The 19141-nt window shown below is 32.3% G+C and overlaps 3 protein-coding genes across 5 annotated transcripts; all 3 read left to right on the forward strand.

Moving 5' to 3' along the window:
• Positions 1 to 278: 278 nt before the first annotated feature.
• LOC130460800 (F-box protein CPR1-like) lies at positions 279 to 9947 on the forward strand. The gene is made up of 2 exons (XM_056828364.1): positions 279 to 359; positions 9222 to 9947. The coding sequence occupies exons 1-2, from the start codon at positions 279 to 281 to the stop codon at positions 9945 to 9947; spliced, it is 807 nt and encodes a 268-aa protein (XP_056684342.1).
• Positions 9948 to 11712: 1765 nt separating this feature from the next.
• On the forward strand, positions 11713 to 18641 carry LOC110780263 (uncharacterized). 3 transcript variants are annotated; one of them, XM_056830274.1, is made up of 6 exons: positions 11714 to 13128; positions 13363 to 13519; positions 13613 to 14163; positions 14330 to 14457; positions 16954 to 17299; positions 18287 to 18641. In XM_056830274.1, the coding sequence occupies exons 1-3, from the start codon at positions 12488 to 12490 to the stop codon at positions 14141 to 14143; spliced, it is 1329 nt and encodes a 442-aa protein (XP_056686252.1). In that variant the 5' UTR covers positions 11714 to 12487; the 3' UTR covers positions 14144 to 14163; positions 14330 to 14457; positions 16954 to 17299; positions 18287 to 18641. The 3 variants fall into 3 exon arrangements, with proteins under 3 accessions (XP_056686251.1, XP_056686252.1, XP_056686250.1); XM_056830273.1 differs by having other exon boundaries at positions 11713 to 13128; positions 14325 to 17299; XM_056830272.1 differs by having other exon boundaries at positions 14330 to 17299.
• On the forward strand, positions 16962 to 18479 carry LOC110780182 (protein transport protein Sec61 subunit alpha). The gene is made up of 2 exons (XM_021984632.2): positions 16962 to 17299; positions 18287 to 18479. The coding sequence occupies exons 1-2, from the start codon at positions 16962 to 16964 to the stop codon at positions 18477 to 18479; spliced, it is 531 nt and encodes a 176-aa protein (XP_021840324.2).
• Positions 18642 to 19141: the final 500 nt, after the last annotated feature.

The following is a 19141-nucleotide window of genomic DNA, read 5'->3' on the forward strand; positions in this document are numbered from 1 at the left end:
GGGTACATAGAAAAAAAAAATCATCCCTACTCATCACATTTGTCAAACCTAGACCTATACGGCTGGACCCGACATTCTTTTTTGGTAAGAGAGGTTTGAATTTTAAAACCCTGTTCACGATTTGGTTATCTGATTACACTATACTTGGGACACACATACCTTATAGATATTCTCCTAATTAAAATTAATGATGGATAAATTTGTTATTGCCCCATTCAATGTCTTATTTATTAAAAAAAAGAAAAAACATAGAGTTGGCTCAAGTGGTAAGCAACTTGATGCCGCTTAAGGGAGGTCTCGGGTTCGAGTCTCGCCGTATGCAGAAACTCTTGTTGGGAGACTCACCCACCACAAGCAAGGTGTGCGACACGGGTCGGATCCGGATGTAGTCGGAGCTAAGCTCGTGAACCGGGTGTGCTATGCGTAAAAAAAGAACAAATAAGTGTACATAAATAATATTATTTTCATCTCTGTACATCACATGTGTCCATCATAGTGTTATTCTCATCCACCCTTCGCTTCGATAGTCATACCTACTTAATCATTTTATATTTACATCATTACCCGGTCACTTAGCCTCTACTCCAATATTTACTTTATTCAGCCAGTCATGACCTTGGAACTGGTCGGGGTCTCCATATTCGTACTCATCTAAAATTCCCATCCTTATCCCAGTCACCCACGACAGGAAAGGTATTTACCCTTCCCAATCTCATTCTTAACATGTAAAAAATAAAACACATCCTCGGTCTATTACCCACCGACCCGTATATCCACACTCGCCTCTAAGCTACTCCTGGATTCAATAATTGCTTTTTGGCAAGAGAATTTTGAGTTTAAAATTCAACTATATATAGAGTCTTCTACAATTCCAGTGTCTTATTAGAATAGTTGAGTAAATAAACAATATATTATATTATGTACCCTCTCAGTTCGAATTTAATAGTTGCAATAGTCTTTTCACAGAGTCTTGTGCGATAAGTTAAGCTTACATATTATAATTTAATAGAAAAGTAGGTATGATGGGAGATAGTCGGATTTTTTTAATAATAGAATCAAGCATAGGAGAGGCAAAATAGAGAGAAACATAGTTCCACATCGATTTCTGTTATTCGCGAAATTGCGCGGAAAGATTTTTCATTAAATTACAATGTAAAATAAAGGCAAATATACCCAACAAATGATCAAAAACAAAGAAACTAATAATATAAAATGAAACTATAAAACTGTGGGGAAAAGAAATTCATTTAAAAGATTAAGAAGCTATTAAATAAAAGGATAAGTAGAAATTATAATCCGAGACAGAAAAGATACAAAGTTATTAAGCAATTTTTTTAAATAAGCATGTTTTAAACAACCTTGATAAATACTACGGAGTACTTCGAATATTAAAGAAAGGTAAATATTCGTTATACATATCCACAATCTATTTAAGACACATATTTTAAATAAAAATTTGATAATGTATACAATTAGTCATTAATAAATTTAAGTTTAATATTTTAATATATGCTAAGAGATTTTAAAATATTTTTAGTAAAACGATATTTTAGATAGACAAATATTTCGAATATTAAAGAAAGGTAAATATTCGTTATACATATCCACAATCTATTTAAGACACATATTTTAAATAAAAATTTGATAATGCATACAATTAGTCATTAGTAAATTTAAGTTTAATATTTTAATATATGCTAAGAGATTTTAAAATATTTTTAGTAAAACGATATTTTAGACAACCTTGTTAAAAAAAAAATATTTTTCTTTTCAACAGATTATTGTCATGTTATAAATATTTTAATATTGAAGTAGATTCTTAGTATAATTTTTTTAGTATGATCTTTATGTATACACAGTATATTTCAACATGTTATTTTAGTAATGTATTTAGATGAAAAAATTTATTGCCATAAGTAAATAAGTATTTCTTAGTGTAATTGATTTATTACCATAAGTAAATAAAAGGTTTAAATAAAAATATAATATACAAAATATTAAGTTTTTTTTTATACATATAAAATAGACGAATCAATAAGTGACATTTGTCATTATATTGATTTCCTCAAATAATTATCCTGATACATGCAATATATGTTTGAATTAGATTATGTGTAGAATTTGATTATGTATACATATATAGGAAATCATGTATATAAGTTAGTAAAAATATTTCTAGTAAAAATATTGATGAATCTTTTAATTCTTTTAGTATTTTTCCATATTAGTTTTGTTACCATAAAATACAGTAAGTTGAACATATATTACATGATATTATTGTGTTGTAAAAGATTTGTTACTTAATTTTATTTTTTTAACTTTATTTTTAATATTAAAAGAGAGGTCAATCAATGAGTGACAAATGTCATCACCACATTGATTTCCTCTCTTTTAGTATATTATATAGATAGATAGACGTATACGAGTAAGTAGTACTTTTATTGATCAAAATAAAAATTAAAAAAAAAGTTGATAGCACCAAAGTCAAATATGGTAATGTTTACCCAATTCCACAAGAGATTAGTCGATCATTTCTTTTTTCTAAAGTCTATCTTTTTTATAAATGCATATACATGTGCAGCTGTGTAAAGTAGTCTTAAATTCTGAATGACCTCTTAACGCAAAATCTAATCGAAGTTTTGGTAATTTGTGCGTTTTTTTAGTTTTAGGTGGTTTTAATTTTTATTTATTTATTAAAATTATTAATACTACGTAGTACGGAGTATATCATTAGAGTGGTTTAAATCAGACCTCTATTTTGGTACAACGAGCACCTCGCAGTGTCTCGCCTTCCCCCGAATGATCGGTGTGGCGTTTTTGGTAAACATTCGTCCGGGCCTGGTCACTTCGACCCGCTTGTTGGAATACTCTCTTTCCCTTGCTGCTTTGGGGGCCGGGCCTATCATATCAAAGGGGTTGTATAAAGAGAACCCGGGCCTTTCCAATAGCGTAAGCTGATCCAGCTGATGGGGATAAAACCATACTTATGACTCGAAATGTTGGCAAGATGAGATCAGATCAGTTATGTGAGTGATTAAGTAGTTCATTAATTGGTAAGAAAATAGGTTAAATAATAACTACTCTATAGGCAGTAATTGATATTAATAGTTGAAAGAGGTAGATATTAATTAGCAAATTTTTCCAAAATATAAACAAATCTTTACCTAGTTGTTGTATTTAAAAAGCGAAATTACGTTTGATTAGATGACACGTGTCACCACATTTGATTGGATGACACATATCATCTATTCTTTCCTCCATCAATTTGGTTTATTTATTTTGTTTTTTCTTTATTGTTTGATATATTATACAACTCCAACCGCCTCATTCCCTTCATCTTCCTCATACAAATATACAACTCAATTCACCAATCTATTCATTCAACATTTTCCACTATATCTTCCGGATTAACCTTCAATATTAATACATTATTTAATTTATGTATTCTTTTAGTAAAAATCTTGTACAATCCATACTGATACTTCGTATATTAAAACCCAATCTCCATATAGAGGTCAATAACTGCCGCATGCTATTCGGTAGATATTTCTTTTCTTTTAAGGGAAGACTTCGTGTTCCCGTTTTCCATGAAGTACAAAGTGTTGTGCAATCTATGCAGTAATGTACGGAGTAGGTCTTAACTTTATAGAAAGACTATGAGAAAAAAAAAATTACAATTAATGACATCGATCATAAGCAAGAAATCTGAAGTATTTTAGCTACGTTTTTAATTAGAAACTAGTTAGTTACTCGGGCGATGTCCCAAAGTGTTGTATATAGTTTGAATTTTCTTAGTCATTTCAAATTCACTTATAAATTTCTTTATATATATATGTACGTAGTTTGACAATAATGTAAATTTCTTTACGTATGCAGTTTAAGAATAAAATTGGTTAACCAACAACCGGTAAACTAATTTTTTGAGTAATTTTGCATTATTTGTGTAAGTTGTTACTTTTTGTACCTACTTTACTTATGATTTGTAAGAAAATTTTTAAGATACAATTGTATTATTGAGTTACAAAGCCGAAATACATTTTGGAGGAAAAAAACACATTTTTTGATTAGCGAAAAGAAAACACAACATTATATTTTCCTATTCTTTTCTCTGTTAATTTCATGATTGTGTTTGATCTAAATACATTCCTAGAAAAGATAAATGATATGATTAGTAAATGAATAAAATTAATAAATTTTTTGTTACCATAAATTATTTTTCAAATGCATAAATTTGCGCATTAAAGGTCTACTGATAAGTACAAATTTTCTCTTTTTTGATTAATTGTTTTAGAGACATAGGTTGTGTCATTGAAGTTAAGGTTAAATCTTTGTGTTAATCTATAAGAGGTCGATAATGTGTGCTTATGACATGGCACGGCTATGCCATGTCATTTTCTAAGTTATCGTGACACATAGAGAAATGTCATCAAATGTCTTGGAGTGTTAATATATATAGATAGATAGATTGTCCTTAAAACAACTTTTAATTATTCTCGTTAAGGTTCCCCTTCTGTTAAATACGGGCCTGGGCCGCACCCGTCATCAAGAGAGAGAGCACACTTAACAAGTCCAAAGGAGATTCCACCTTAAAACCATATGGCAATAACGGGAGTAGCCACTTGGCCTTATTAAATGTTTAACTCTCTTCTCTTTTATCAATGTGGGACTTTCACACGTGATTTTTCATGGGTCAGATCTTAACACCTTCACCACAGAATGGAATCATATTTGACATGTTGGCTATTTCCTCCCCAAATTCTAAATTTTCTTACTATCATATTATCAATTTCATCTATATTTTCATTGAGCTTAGTTCTCTGCTCCAAAGCTTGGGCCTTTTGCTGGGCCGAGTTTGCCAAGAGAAACCAATAGTGGCTTAAATAATTTGTGAAGATGTAAAGCCTTTTCAACATATGGGAATCACTAGCAAGTATAAAAATCACATTGAACTTACTCTCTAATACCAAAATAAAAGGAAAAGGCTAAGATATACAACATCAATTTAGTTAGAACTTGATCGATCGAGGAAGTCTTTATCAATCTCCGAGATTTATGAATAGTGTAATTAGTCACACATCAAAATAAGTTCATATAAGCATCTCCAAAAGGCCCTCCTTTTTACATATCCTAAAAGGACCTCCCATTAAGTTAGCCAACCATATAACAAAGAGTTCCACAAAGGATACACAATTCAAAATTCACAAATGTTACTGATTATAACAAAGAATTCCACAAAGATATGACCTGCAAGTAGAATCTTTATTAATTTTTTAATTGATTTGTTTAGTCATTGATATTTCTAACTGATTAGGTTTATATTGTTTATTTTTGCACAATTGTTTCTTAATAATGCTATTGAGTTTAGAACAAAAGATACAATTTGTTAGACACAATAATAGGGTTTAGGCTCTAATACCATGAAAGTTTAGATGGAATCTCCCTTGAGGAGGCTATGCATTAATATTCACATATATATAGTTTACAAAGTCAACTAGGGTTTACACCTTACTATATTTACAATGCTAAATATAGAACAATAATATTTATATATTATTGTGTCTAACACAATTAACAATTCTGGTTATGTTAGAGACTGTAGTGCATATGTTATATATGAACATCAAACTCGATCGTAGAATAGACTCATGCTCTAGATATTTGACTATTTGAATTGTTATTGGTGTTTTGATTGATATTGAAGTATTGAACTATAAATATGATAATACATTACATGGATCTTTTTATTTGTTTTCCTTGAGCTTATTTTTATTAGTTTCAACTTTAAATCCAAAACTTGTGACACTATTAGTTTCTCCATAAGTTGAAATTTAAATTTAAATAGTTATTTCTCTTTCCCTCAAAAAATAAATAATAATTTTTATATCTCTGTATGTTCTTAAATGCATGTTCTACGCCTATACAATTCTGATTTTGACGTGATTTTGACATATTGGTTCTGATTTGGACGTGACATGAACATATGAGCTCAGATATGATATGGACAAATTAGTTCTAACTAGACACATGGATTTTGATCGGACATGATGTAGACAAACTTGTTCTAAAATGGGCGTGATCTCGACATATCGTGTATGATCTAGACATAATGATTTTGATATGGACATGATTTAGATAGATCGATTCAATTTTGATCTGGACATGATATAGAAAGATCGATTATGATCTAGGCATAATATATATGAACATATTAGCTCTCATCTTGACATGATATGGGCGGATTGGTTCCTTAGATCGATCTAAGAAATTCAGTTATGATCTTGACAAAATGGTTCTGATCTCAACATAATCTAGACATATCGATTATGATATGGACAAATTGGTTTTGATAAGGATGTGATCTAGACCTGGACATGATCAACACATATTAGTTATGACATGGGCATGATCTACACATACCAATTATGACCTGGACATGATTGGACAGATCGGTTCTGATGTGATCATGACCTGGAAGATTAGTTTTGATCTTGACATGATCTAATCAGATCGAATCTGATCTAGACATGATCTAGACAAATTTTTTATGATCTCGACTTATCGGTTTTGATTTAGACAGATCCGTTATAATCTAACCTATACATAATTAGTTCTAATATGGACATGATATATACAGATCGATTCTGTTTTGGACAAACTGGTTAGGTAAATATGAATATTTTGTTAACCTTTTTGTATTATGCCTTAAATAATACAAAATATATAGAAATGACACCACCACCACCACCACCACCACCACCACCACCACCAACAACAACAACAACAACAACAACAACAACAACAACTATACTAAAAATAAAAAATAATAATTTAATTTAATTTGATTTAATTTTTTCTGATCTAATTTGAGTGATCAATTCGAGGTCTTAAATCGGGCCTAAATACCCTTACTAGTCACCCCAGGCCCAGCAAGCCATGACAAATTGACAACCGACCTAAATTTCGCCTGCAGATGGAAAACCCCCAATTCAATTTAGGGTTTCCTTCTTTCTCCACTTCCATCACTCTCACTCACTTGCATTTCTGGGGTTTTATTTGATCAATTTGATGCTTTGCTACAGATGTGTGCGTTTCTATCGTTTTCTTTAGTCGGAAATCATCTCAGTGTGTCAATTCATCAAAGTTGCGAGTTCAATTATGTCGACTCCAAAACAGTGTTGCTCAATTCAAAATTGAACGGAGTGAGCCGCAATCTTCCATAGGTGGTGGATTTGCTGCCATTATCGTTTTGTGTTAATCTCTTTCCTTTCTAAGAAGTTATCCAAAACAAGCCGTAAAAGAATGGGAAGAAAGAAGCAGCAAAAAGGGAAAAAACAAGAATTAGTGACTGCTCAAAAATCTCCAGAGCTTCGCAAATTATTAGCTACACACGATATTTTTTGCCAAAAAAATTAAAAAAAATTTTAAAAATTAAAATCAAAAAAATAACTTCCCCAAAAACCACGCATATCATGGTTACTTTACAAAAACAATCAGAAGGTACACCCGGTTGCGTGTAGCTCTACACGCAACCGGGTCAAAACTACGTCATTTTGATAGTTTTTTACCAAAAAATTAAAATAATTAATAACACAAAAATACTTACCGGATATTTTGGTATCTTTTGGCAGTTATATTAGGATATAATTTTTAAATTAAAAAATCTGCCAAATAAAAAGTCAATAGAAAAGGAAAAAGATTTAGAGAATCAATTAGAAACCTCGTTGATGTCGTCAAAAGGGGAAAATCAAAATAAAGAACATCTTCATCTCCAAAAATCGCAAATTAGGCGACACAGTTGCTCAAATTCGTAAATTTCGTATGTGTTAATCTTCATTTATTCAAGTAAGTGTGTATTGATGTTCTTTTCATGTGTAATTTAATTGTTAATTTCATTTATTTTGACAGTTTTTGATAATTTTATCTATTATTAATTGGAATTTCATGGGTTTTCTTTACACCCAAGAACAGACGTGCATCTTAATCAATGGAAGACGTAGTGTTTATCAACCAGTAATTAGACTTTGTCCTATTTTGTGTTGATTTCCTTTTCCAATTGAACATGTGCTTTTCTTCCTAGTTATGTGCTTGTAGTTGTAAATATGTACTTTTATGTGAACTGATTTTTTTTTTTGGTCATAGTTATGTGCTTGTAGTTGTAAATATGTACTTTTATGTGAAGTAAGATGTACTTTTATATATAGTAATGTGTTTTTGGTCTTCGTTATGTGCTTTTGGTTAAATGTATTTTTTTGTCTTATCATGTACTTTTACACCTTCAATGTATTTTTGTTTTACGATTTGTTTTTTTATATGCCTTTACACATGTATTGTATTTCTACTCCATATTAATTTAATACATGATACGAGAAACATGGAGTATGAATAAAACCGCAAATAAAACAATGTAAATTGTTAAAGATTTAAATGCAAATAAAAGTAACTGATTGTTTTTGTAAAGATTTGTTAAAATAATAATAGAATCTTTGACTTTTTTAATCAATAAAAATAACCGATTGATTTTGTAAAGTAACCATGATATGCGTGGTTTTGGGGGGAAGTTAGTTATGTGATTTTAATTTTTTAAAATTTTTTTAAGTTTTTTTGACAAAAAATATCAAAATGACGTAATTTTAACCCGGTCACGCAACCGGGTGCACCTAATAATTTGCGCCAAAACCTGGAAATCCAACATCTCAACTACCCACTTCGCAAAAACTCACCTTCAGCGTTCTTCTGTCACCTCGAACTCATCAAGGTGCTTTCTTACCAAGTCTTTTCGCGGTAAGTTTCGGGCCATTAATTATGGATCTATAAAGAATATTCATTTGGGTAATGACCAAGATTCGGACCGTAATTACTGTCTTGATAATGATTTTGAAGGTGATAAATCTTACTTGATTGGTTCCAGTAACGGGTTAATGGAGCCCGGATCCTCTAGAGTTTTAATAAAACTCTACAAAGTAGAGTTGTATCTAAACCATACATTTTAAAATCAATGGCTCATATTGATGAGAAAAAATAGAGGGAATTTTGGAAAGATAATATATCAACCATTGATTTTTCATTTAATGGTTGATATGCTCAAACTCTACCTTGTAGAGTTATTTTAGAAATCTAGAGGATCCAAAACTGGGTTAGTGTGCCTTAGATGGTGCTGTGTCATCGATAATGATTGCCACCATTATATTATTTATAACCCATGTCTGAATGATTATGTTAAGATCGAGGATGGCCATCATGTATACTGTACTTGGCAATTGAATTTTGGGTTTGGTTATGTTTCATCCCTGGATGATTATAAGATTGTTGCCATTGCTTTAATTAAAGAAAATCTGAATACCGAGATAGTTATCTATGTGTACTCTTTAAGGTCGAAAGAATGGACAACAAAACGTAAGGTTTATGGAGATTGGTTCTGTTTTCAAAGTTATGACTACCCTTATCTGTCATTAGGAGCTTTGGTTGAAGAAAATCTGCATTGGAATATAAGTGAGGGAGACCACAAATGCATTGGTTGGTTTGATTTGGCTAAGGATGAGTTTAAAATTATGCGTTTGCCAAACTTTGAGCTTGGGGATCAAATTAATAATGTTCAGTATGGTTTTGCTTTGTATAGTATAAATGAGTGCTTGTGTACTTGGCGACAATATTGGAATGGAAGGGTTGAGGTGTGGATGATGAGAGAATATGGAAAGTGGGGATCTTGGACCAAGATGTTTGACCGAAACTTGAGTGATGATTTGTATCATTGTTGTAAATTAGTTGGATTACAAGATTCTGGAAAGATTTTGATTATGACCCGTCATACGAATCTAGTGCTTGCTGACATGAACTGTGATCCACCTATATTTGTGCGTCTGGGGCCTATTGGCAGTGCGCGCTTCGTTGGGGGAGTAAGTCATGTTCACAGTCTTATATCACCTCTTGCCCTGTACGGCGAACAATAGAACGGATGATAGTTCAAAAGATGACATATATGGATCAGTTAGTATGTTTTAATCATTCTGGCTAGTATTGACATCTTACTTATATGGATCAGTTAGTATGTTGTTAATCTCTCTCACTAGTATTAGTATCTTTGGATCAGTTAGTATTTTGTTAATCTCTCCGATTAGTTTTTTTAGAAATGGTGAAACTTAGCTTCTTGTATGTTGAACTCTATGGCAGGATTGAGTGTTTTTAATGTATTAATTATTAAGCCTACTGGCCTATCCTTCGTGATTTTAATGTATGTTACTCGTTCTTGTTTTGGTAAGTGAATATATTTCTCTTTGTAACTTGAGTATGTTGCAATATATTCGGTTACAGTTTATCTGATTTTCTCTGTTATGAACTGCAATGAATGTGAGATGCTTTCTGGTTGCTAACTTGCTAAGCATCCTATGTCTTTTATACAAGGTTTCTGGTTACAGTAAGTTAATACAAGGTTTCTGGTTACAGTAAGTTAATACAAGGTTTCTGGTTACAGTAAGTTAATACAAGGTTTCTGGTTACAGTAAGTTAATACAAGGTTTCTGGTTACAGTAAGTTAATACAAGGTTTCTGGTTACAGTAAGTTAATACAAGGTTTCTGGTTACAGTAAGTTAATACAAGGTTTCTGGTTACAGTAAGTTAATACAAGGTTTCTGGTTACAGTAAGTTAATACAAGGTTTCTGGTTACAGTAAGTTAATACAAGGTTTCTGGTTACAGTAAGTTAATACAAGGTTTCTGGTTACAGTAAGTTAATACAAGGTTTCTGGTTACAGTAAGTTATAGGGCGCGATAACCCGAGAAGGGGGTTTAATAAGAGATAATCAAAGGGATTTTTGTGGGTAATCAGGGGAAGGGGAAAGGGGCATTGCCGAATTGGGATGTTGGTTTTCGATTATTATTATCCAATTTAACTTTATTTATACATTGAAATATTGTATGGTATTGGAAAACATCTATCTTACTATTTTAAAAAAGGAAGATTTGAATGCTACTCGTCACCACTCTAAGATCTCTTTTACTCTATATATTTTTTTACTTATATTGTAGAACTCTCCCCAAATATTTAATGGAAAAGCTTTTAAAGTAGTTAAAAACTCATAATTAATCAATGTGTGATTATTTAGTTCATTGCCCCTTTAATTATATTGACATCATTACGTAATTTGATTATAAAACTAGTGTGTTATCCGAGTTATGCCCCGGGTTGCTATTTTGAATAATATATGTTGTTCGACTTTTATTTAACAAAACAACTTGCGCGCGTAAAAGAAAATTGTTTTTATGTGTCGCGAATGGAAAAAATATATATTCAGAAACCACAAAATTAAAGTTGCTAGTTATTTCTTTAACAAAATTTAAAGTGTCTTATATAATGATAATCACTCATCTCTAAAGTTAAGTATATTTATATGGAGTAATAAAACACAACAAATACTATACTTGTCTAAGTTTGTAAGACTTATTATCATATACTTGTTATTCACATGTTTGAATATTTGTATTAACATATTTTTGTTGTAATGATACTTGCTAAATATGTGACGTGACATTATTCTAGTGCTAAAACAAAGTGACACGTGACACACATACTTTGTTATAAACGTCTTTTAATAAATATATATATATATATAGATATATACCGGGCCAAAAAACTGGAGTAATTCAAATAATATGAGTAATTGAAGTATTTTGTGAATTTGAAAAATTTGGGATGAAACCCAAAAAAAGTCTGAAAAGAAAAATGCTATTGCTGAGAATCTTTGATATTAATAGCCACCACAAGAAATGTACTCATATTTATTATTCCGTAGTTATCATTGTTTGAACCAATAACAGTGCGAAAGCCGAAGAGTCATTTTTCTTGGGACTTTGAGTTGTACACTGAGATTCTTTCTTAAGAGGAATTGTGTCAAGTACTCAAAAGAGCAATACTTTGCAACAAAAAAAATAAGAGAGCAATACCAGGGAGAATATCTGATAAGTTGGAAATAGAAAAAAGAAGAAAAAGAAATGAGGAGGTGTAGTAGGAGGGTAAGCTGGTCAGATCTACCTAAGGAGATTCTCCGATCAATTGCTCAACTCGTTGGTGAAAACACTGATGATTCAGAGGGGTGTGCAAGAACTGGTGGTGCTCAACCACCATGTCTGCATTCTTGCCTAAATTTGTTGATGAACGTCGCAATTCAGGTAATTACTTGTTCTCCTCCTCCATCCTCCTCCTCCGCCCGCGTGGTTCTGGATCTGACACTACTCCATGGATGGTCAGCATTGTTGAGAAAACCATAGGAGATATCCAACTGTACCACCCTCTTTACGGAACCCGTCTTCTACATAATCTGAATTTAGAACATTTTCAGTCATCTAGGCTTGCTTTAGCTTACCATGATTTTTGCTCAAATGGCTTTCTGCTACTGAAAAAGTCCTGTTGTTCTCAAACATATCTGTTCCAAGCTTCCGGGACTGTTCGTTGCTGTATTTATGCAATGGAGGTCGATTGGGTGGGTATCCTCCTATGGAGACGGAAAGTGAAGTACTATGGGTTGACTTATCTTGTGATTCTGCTAGAAAATTTGATGACATTGTAAACTTTGGGGGGATCTTCTATGCTTTAGATACACAAGGAAAACTATACCAAATTGCCGTTGACAAATTCACCATATTTAAAGCCCTCGACTTCCTCACTCTTCCTGCTTGTGGTCCGCCAGAAGAGGAATGCAGGAGACGGTTGGTACGATCATCAACGACTGGGAAATTGTTTCTAGTTAGGAAGATGATTCAAAAGTTGTATGTTTACGAGTTGTTTAACGTTAACAGCAGCTTATATCAATGGGTTAAAGTTCAGAGTTTTGGGGATGATAAACAAGTGTTGTTTGTGTCTAAAAACTACTGCTTCCTTGCCTCTGCTGCGGAATTTCCTGGCTGTGAACTCAGTAACTGCATAGTTTTCTCCCGCGATGCCTTCCCTCGTAGGTCTAAGAGTGGCGGCTGGAAATCGAAGGTCCTTACTAGATTTGAAGAAGAGCCTCAGGTTTACCGGTTAGGAAGTAATGACTGTTTCAAACCAGTTTCAGCTTTCCCCATCAATCTCTGGTCACCCCCGCTGTGGATTTCATCGGATCACACCCCTGCTGTCTCCTTGCCACAACCTCACAGGTAAAGTTACTGATCTCGTTAATGGTACAATTTCTTGTAGTGTGAATTATTTTGAATTTGATGAAAAGGATACTGAAAGCCGAAAAGAGACTATATTTATACTCATTCTGCATTTTCACATTAGCCGTATGTATTATTCTGTTCCTTAAATGGTTGATTAGTAGCCACTCTGTATGTAGCATGGTAAAGTTAAAAGTTCCAATTTTATTTGACCTTTGTATGTTGATTATGAAGGGGGCATATAGGAAGTAAAGACATGCCGCCGTCTGTTTCAAGCAGTGAGGAAGGTGCACCTCAACAAAGCCTTACACAGAATAGATCTGCTCCCTCACCTGAATTCAGAACAAACACTCACTCTGTATCGAGGGCTTATATAACCTCTATAACTCAGGTACTAAACTAGTCTAAGTCATTCATTCTTTGGCTACTAGATAAGAACCTAGTTTTACTGAATCACATCGTTACCTCTTTGTACATTTGACAGAGCAGCAGAAGTGAAAACTCAACAGTCAAATTTGAAGGACTTGATATAAGGTCTACTTTACTCCCGACATTGCAGAGTTTATGGTTCAAACATGGGAACTTAGTAGAAAATAGCACCATCAGTAACGGTGACATCATTGCCAGGGCATTAGAGTCGTTAGCGACTGCAGTACTCATTCTTGAAGAAAACTCAGCTCGAGCCTTGAGTGATTCTCAAGCTGATTACCTGAGCTCAACATTGTCTGACCTAAGATGTATGCAATTCAAAGTGGACTGGTTAGGTCCTTATGTAGAGAAAGCTATAGAGCTACACAAAAGTAAGCCATTGATGATGCCTTTGATGGATACTCTCGACACTCTAGGCCATTGTAAGACACGAGTTGCAGAAAGGATATCAAAGCTCCTTGAAGAACTAGCTCAACTTGATAAAATGGATGATGAACTGGAGGAAGATATGGCCAATGTGTCAAAGATGATTCCTTTTTCTGGAAATGTAGATTTGGACAAGCCTTTAGGAGCGGGTTTGTCATGAATTCTGCTCTTCTTATCTAGGTATGGATGTTGGCTAACACTTTAAATTGGCGTAATTATTCTCCTAGTGCAGTTCTTTGATGTGTACAAGATTTTTTTTTGCTCATTTTGTTTGTATTTTAAAGTAAAAGGAAGAAACGGTTATGTTATGAATGTTGATGTTGATGTTAATGTTAATCTAGTTTAGAAGGAAAGGCCAAACAAGGGATTGAGCTTGTGGAGGAAGTGGATCATGGTGTCACGTATACGAATGGTGATAAATTGTTCAAATGCTCAAGTTTTTCCAATTTTTTGCTGAATTTAATCTGTGTGAAGGTATGGGTTTTTTGGTTGAGATTTAGTTGAAGGGGATGATGATTATGTGTTATTTCTTACTGCCTCATCTTTGTTTATGATGTTGTTTTTCTTCCGTATTCTAATTACACAGAATGGAAGTCTAATTTAGTTCTTTTTGAATCGCAATATTCAAAATTTTACATTATTCTACACCTGATCAGATGCGGGCCAGGCTGGGTTCATCTGGGCTACCAGATTTTGCCCATCAGGCCGGACCAGCCGGGTCAAACTATAGGCTGAATTTTTCTTCCCAAATTTTGCAAAAATAGTGGGTTTTCTTTTTCTTTTTTTTGGCAAAAATAGTGGGTTTTCATGCCATATTCAGAGCTTTACTAAAATTCAATTTTGAGTTGCCTAAAATTCACCCACCTTTTTAATTGGGCCGGACCAGTCCACAAAAACGCCTCTAAATTTCTGCCCAAAACCTGCTACTTTCGAGACGGTTTGGGTAGGCTAGTGGGTCAGCTCTTGATGAAGGGGGCATATAGGAAGTAAAGACATGAAATATTAGAGCGCCACCTAGGATTACCATTGGTTTAAGCCAATGAAAAATAAGATTTCTAATTTATTTTTGAATTAAAAAAATCAAGTACCACGTAGATAATTAATTAGGTGCCACGTAGATATTTTGATTAATTAATCTAATATATTATATATATAAAGGAGGCATATTTGCTGAAATATTAAAGCGCCACCTAGGATTACTAATGGTTTCGGCCAATGAAAAAGAAGATTTCTAATTTATTTTTGAATTAAAAAAATCGAGTGCCACATAGATATTTAAATAGGTGCCACGTAGATATTTTAATTAAGTAATTGCTAATACATACAACTCCATCTAAAATCAAACACTCTAATAATTAAAAAATAAATCTAAAATAAAATTTATCCAAAATCAAACACTAATCTAAAATAAAATTCAATCCAAAATCAAACATTAATCCAACATTAGAGCGCCACGTAGGAAATATAATGGTTTTGACCAATGAAAAATAAGATTTCAAAATTAATTTTGAATTAAAAATCAAACACTCTAATAATTAAAAATAAATCTAAAATAAAACTCATCCAAAATCAATCACTAATCTAAAATAAAATTCATCCAAAATCAAACCCTAATCTAAAATAAAATTTAATCTAAAATCAAATACTAATCTAATATTAGAGCGCCACGTAGGTAATCTTATGCTTTCGGCCAATGAAAAATAATATTTTGAATTAAAAAAGTCGAGTGCCACGTAGATAAACAATTAGGCGCCACATAAATATTTTTATTAATTAATTATCAATATTACAAATATACAATTTCATCCAAAATCAAACACTCAAATAAATTAAAAAATAAATCTAAAATGAAATTCAATCCAAAATAAAAAATAATCTAATCTAATATATAAATATAGCAATCGGTATATATATGAGTTTTATTTTAACTGAATATATAATTTAATAAAATTCTTGCATCGCACGGGCTAAAATCTAGTTCCTAGGATAGTCGGAAATTTTGACGTCTTCTAGCTACTAGACTACTACTTACTCGTATATAGTTCTAGACTTATTGTATCGATCTCAACCCGAACACTAATAGAATTAGGTGTCCTTATTTTGTATTTATGTATAATTTATATTTATATATTCTCTCTACTATCAGTTTAATTTCACTTTCTCAGGTACTTTTCGATTTGATATACGTGTTTTTCTTAATTGCCTTGGTTGTTGTTGTAGAGCTTGATTTAAGTTGTTTATATTTGTTATCGGTTGATATTTGTAGTTAGTCAATTATTTTCAAATCTAAAATATGGGAGTATATATGAACCAATAGATGAGGAAGTGGCGCACTAGTAAATTTAAAATTATTAATATGTTGTACTACTAGATTACGTGGATGAACAAACAAATTTGTGAAAAAAGTTAAGGATTTGGAATTGTTCGGTTTGCATAATTTTGTTTCTCTTTTGGCATATTCGATTGAAACTAATTTACGATTTTTTAATAGAGCATCTATTACTATATATTAAAAGAGACACCATAAATGACACGTGTCATTTCCTGGTGCGTTTTTTTCTCGCCAAACATCACTTTTCCAAAAAAAGTGTATTTGTTTTATTTTATTTTATTCTCTACCTTTTTTATATAAACTATTTATGTTTGGAAACAAAATTTAGTTTATAAATTATTGCAATAATAAATACGATGTAATAATAATTATTCTAAATTGGTAATATTTTAGTCAAATCGCTATACTAATAATCGCTATATCACTCAGTATTTTAGTCAAATTACCATATTAGCATTTAAAATATGCACATTAGATGAATAAATTTAAACGAGTATATTAAAAATGTTATAACAATGCAATAGTTTGGGAGATAATTAGTTAAATATTTTGTGAAAAAAGTATCAAAATTCGTGCGTGCACGGAATCTAATCTAGTACTGTACTAATTATGGGTGTACTTGTTGTTTGGTTGAGTAGTTTTCAGAATGGGAGATTTGGTGCAACCGTTTGTTGTTGATGAGGTGCAAAATGCAGATAAGAAGACGTCCTTTTATGTAAAGTTGATGTGGTCAGTTATTGCGTACTTAATACTTAGGTTATGCAATGAGCTTTCACTATATGGAATTCACTCCACGGTTTGGGCTGATCCGTTCCCTTGGATGTCTGTCATCTTTACTGTTTCCAGTCGTAGAAACATCATGTATCTTGTCCTGGCTTCCAGTGTCGCCTTCCCCCTTGCCATGTCTATGTTGGTGATGGAACTATTGCTTTGGTTTAATATTCTTCAACTTGACAAAGACGTCGAAGAGGACCGTGCACTTTGGTAAGTGATATGCTTCATCTGTTTTATACTCCCTCCGTCCCGAAATACTCGACCTGTTTTCCTTATCGGGCCGTCCCTTAATACTTGATCTGTTTCTAAAAATGAAAATATTCTAACAATATTATATTATTTCTCACTCCACCCCTATTAACCCACCTACCCCCTACTCCATACAAAAAATAATTAAAAATTCAAACTCTACTCTCCCCCAACCCCACCCCTTTACATATTTCCCACTAACTACATTAAAATAATACCCCACTATCAACTACTACCTATTAAATTAAATAAGTCAATTCAAGTCCCTTAAACTCTGTGTCGGTCAAACCGGGTCGAGTATTCCGGGACGAAGGGAGTAATGATGATCCAATGACCCAATTTAGAATTTTGACACTATTTAGAAAAAAAATCCTAAATTATTTTCAATACATAAGAAAAAATGTATTTATGTGAAGGTCTGATTTGTCTCAATGAATATTTTAATAATATCAAAATTTTACGGAATATAATTTTTACTAATCTAAAACACTAAAATTAGAGATATATAAAAGTTATAAAATGTGCATAAGTAAACGTGAAAATTAGAAATCAGAACATCATTATGGTAGTATATTGATTTACTACACTATTTGGTTTTGTATCCTATTCTTTTTCTGAATCTGAATCTACATGTATGATGTTCTGAATCTACAAGTGGAGTATTGGGCTTGGTGGGCTAGTATTGAGTTTGTAATATGGCTATTATGAATATGGCTTGAATATTTTTCTCATATTTCTCCCCAAAACACATGTTCATGAGAATAGATGATCTTATTGTATTTCGTAGGGGTAGATTAACTTTGAATCCCAATCATAGTGGGGGTTAATATTATCCTAAGGACAAAGATTAACTCAGCTCGTCCTAATTTAGTTTCTGTATTTTCGTTTCATGATTCAAAGTATAGTTTCTAACACTATATTGACTTATTTTGTTCTAATCATGATTAGGAATTATGCACAGAAGGTGTTGGGAATTCTGATAACTATTGGTATGGCTGTAGCATGTGTTCTTTGTGGGATGTATGGAAGTGTTGACGAGCTCGGTGTTGGCAACGCAATTCTTAAAGTTGTTCAACAGTGCTTTGGTGGAATCATTGTCATCTTCCTGGTAGAATTTGAAAAGAGATACGATATTTTCTGACAAACTATCTAAATGAAACCTGAAATCAATGTAACTAGCTAGGAAAATTTCACTTCTTTCTACTTATTGTGTAGAGGTTTAATTTCGAAATTCTCTTATGAACATAGTATTAACTTTTTTTTTCAATTAACTAGTACTACGTACTACGTAATTCTTTCTACACGGAGTAACAAAATGTACTATGCATTCCATAATCGCATTAAAATTAGAATAAATAAGGGTCAAACTCACTCATGCCTCCTGTGAATATGTTTTCGCGAATGTTTGTTATGTCCGTAGCTTGTGTATTCACTCGATATCCTATATCACAAAGGTACATAGTTACCAACATAATTGTTTATACAAATTTCGTCTAAGGGGCAACATTTGACTTGGGCCAATCTCACTCAAGCCTTCTGCGCGCGAATATTCACTTTGACCCTATTTTATTTATAGTATTTGAAAATAAGTGTTACCATATAATATATTGTTGCCTTCGTCTTATTATATATTTAGAAAATGTTAATATTTTATAACTTTATATAATTAAAGATATTAATAGTCAAAGTTGTACATTGACAAGCGTGTCCAGTCGAAACGTTACGAGTATTCCGGGACGGAGGGAGTACATAATTCGTGTACCACTTGATTGGTAAGCGTACCAAACACTCGAATGCAGGCAC

Source organism: Spinacia oleracea, chromosome 5, assembly GCF_020520425.1.
Source record: "Spinacia oleracea cultivar Varoflay chromosome 5, BTI_SOV_V1, whole genome shotgun sequence".
In the NCBI taxonomy this organism is placed as follows: Eukaryota; Viridiplantae; Streptophyta; class Magnoliopsida; order Caryophyllales; family Amaranthaceae; genus Spinacia; species Spinacia oleracea.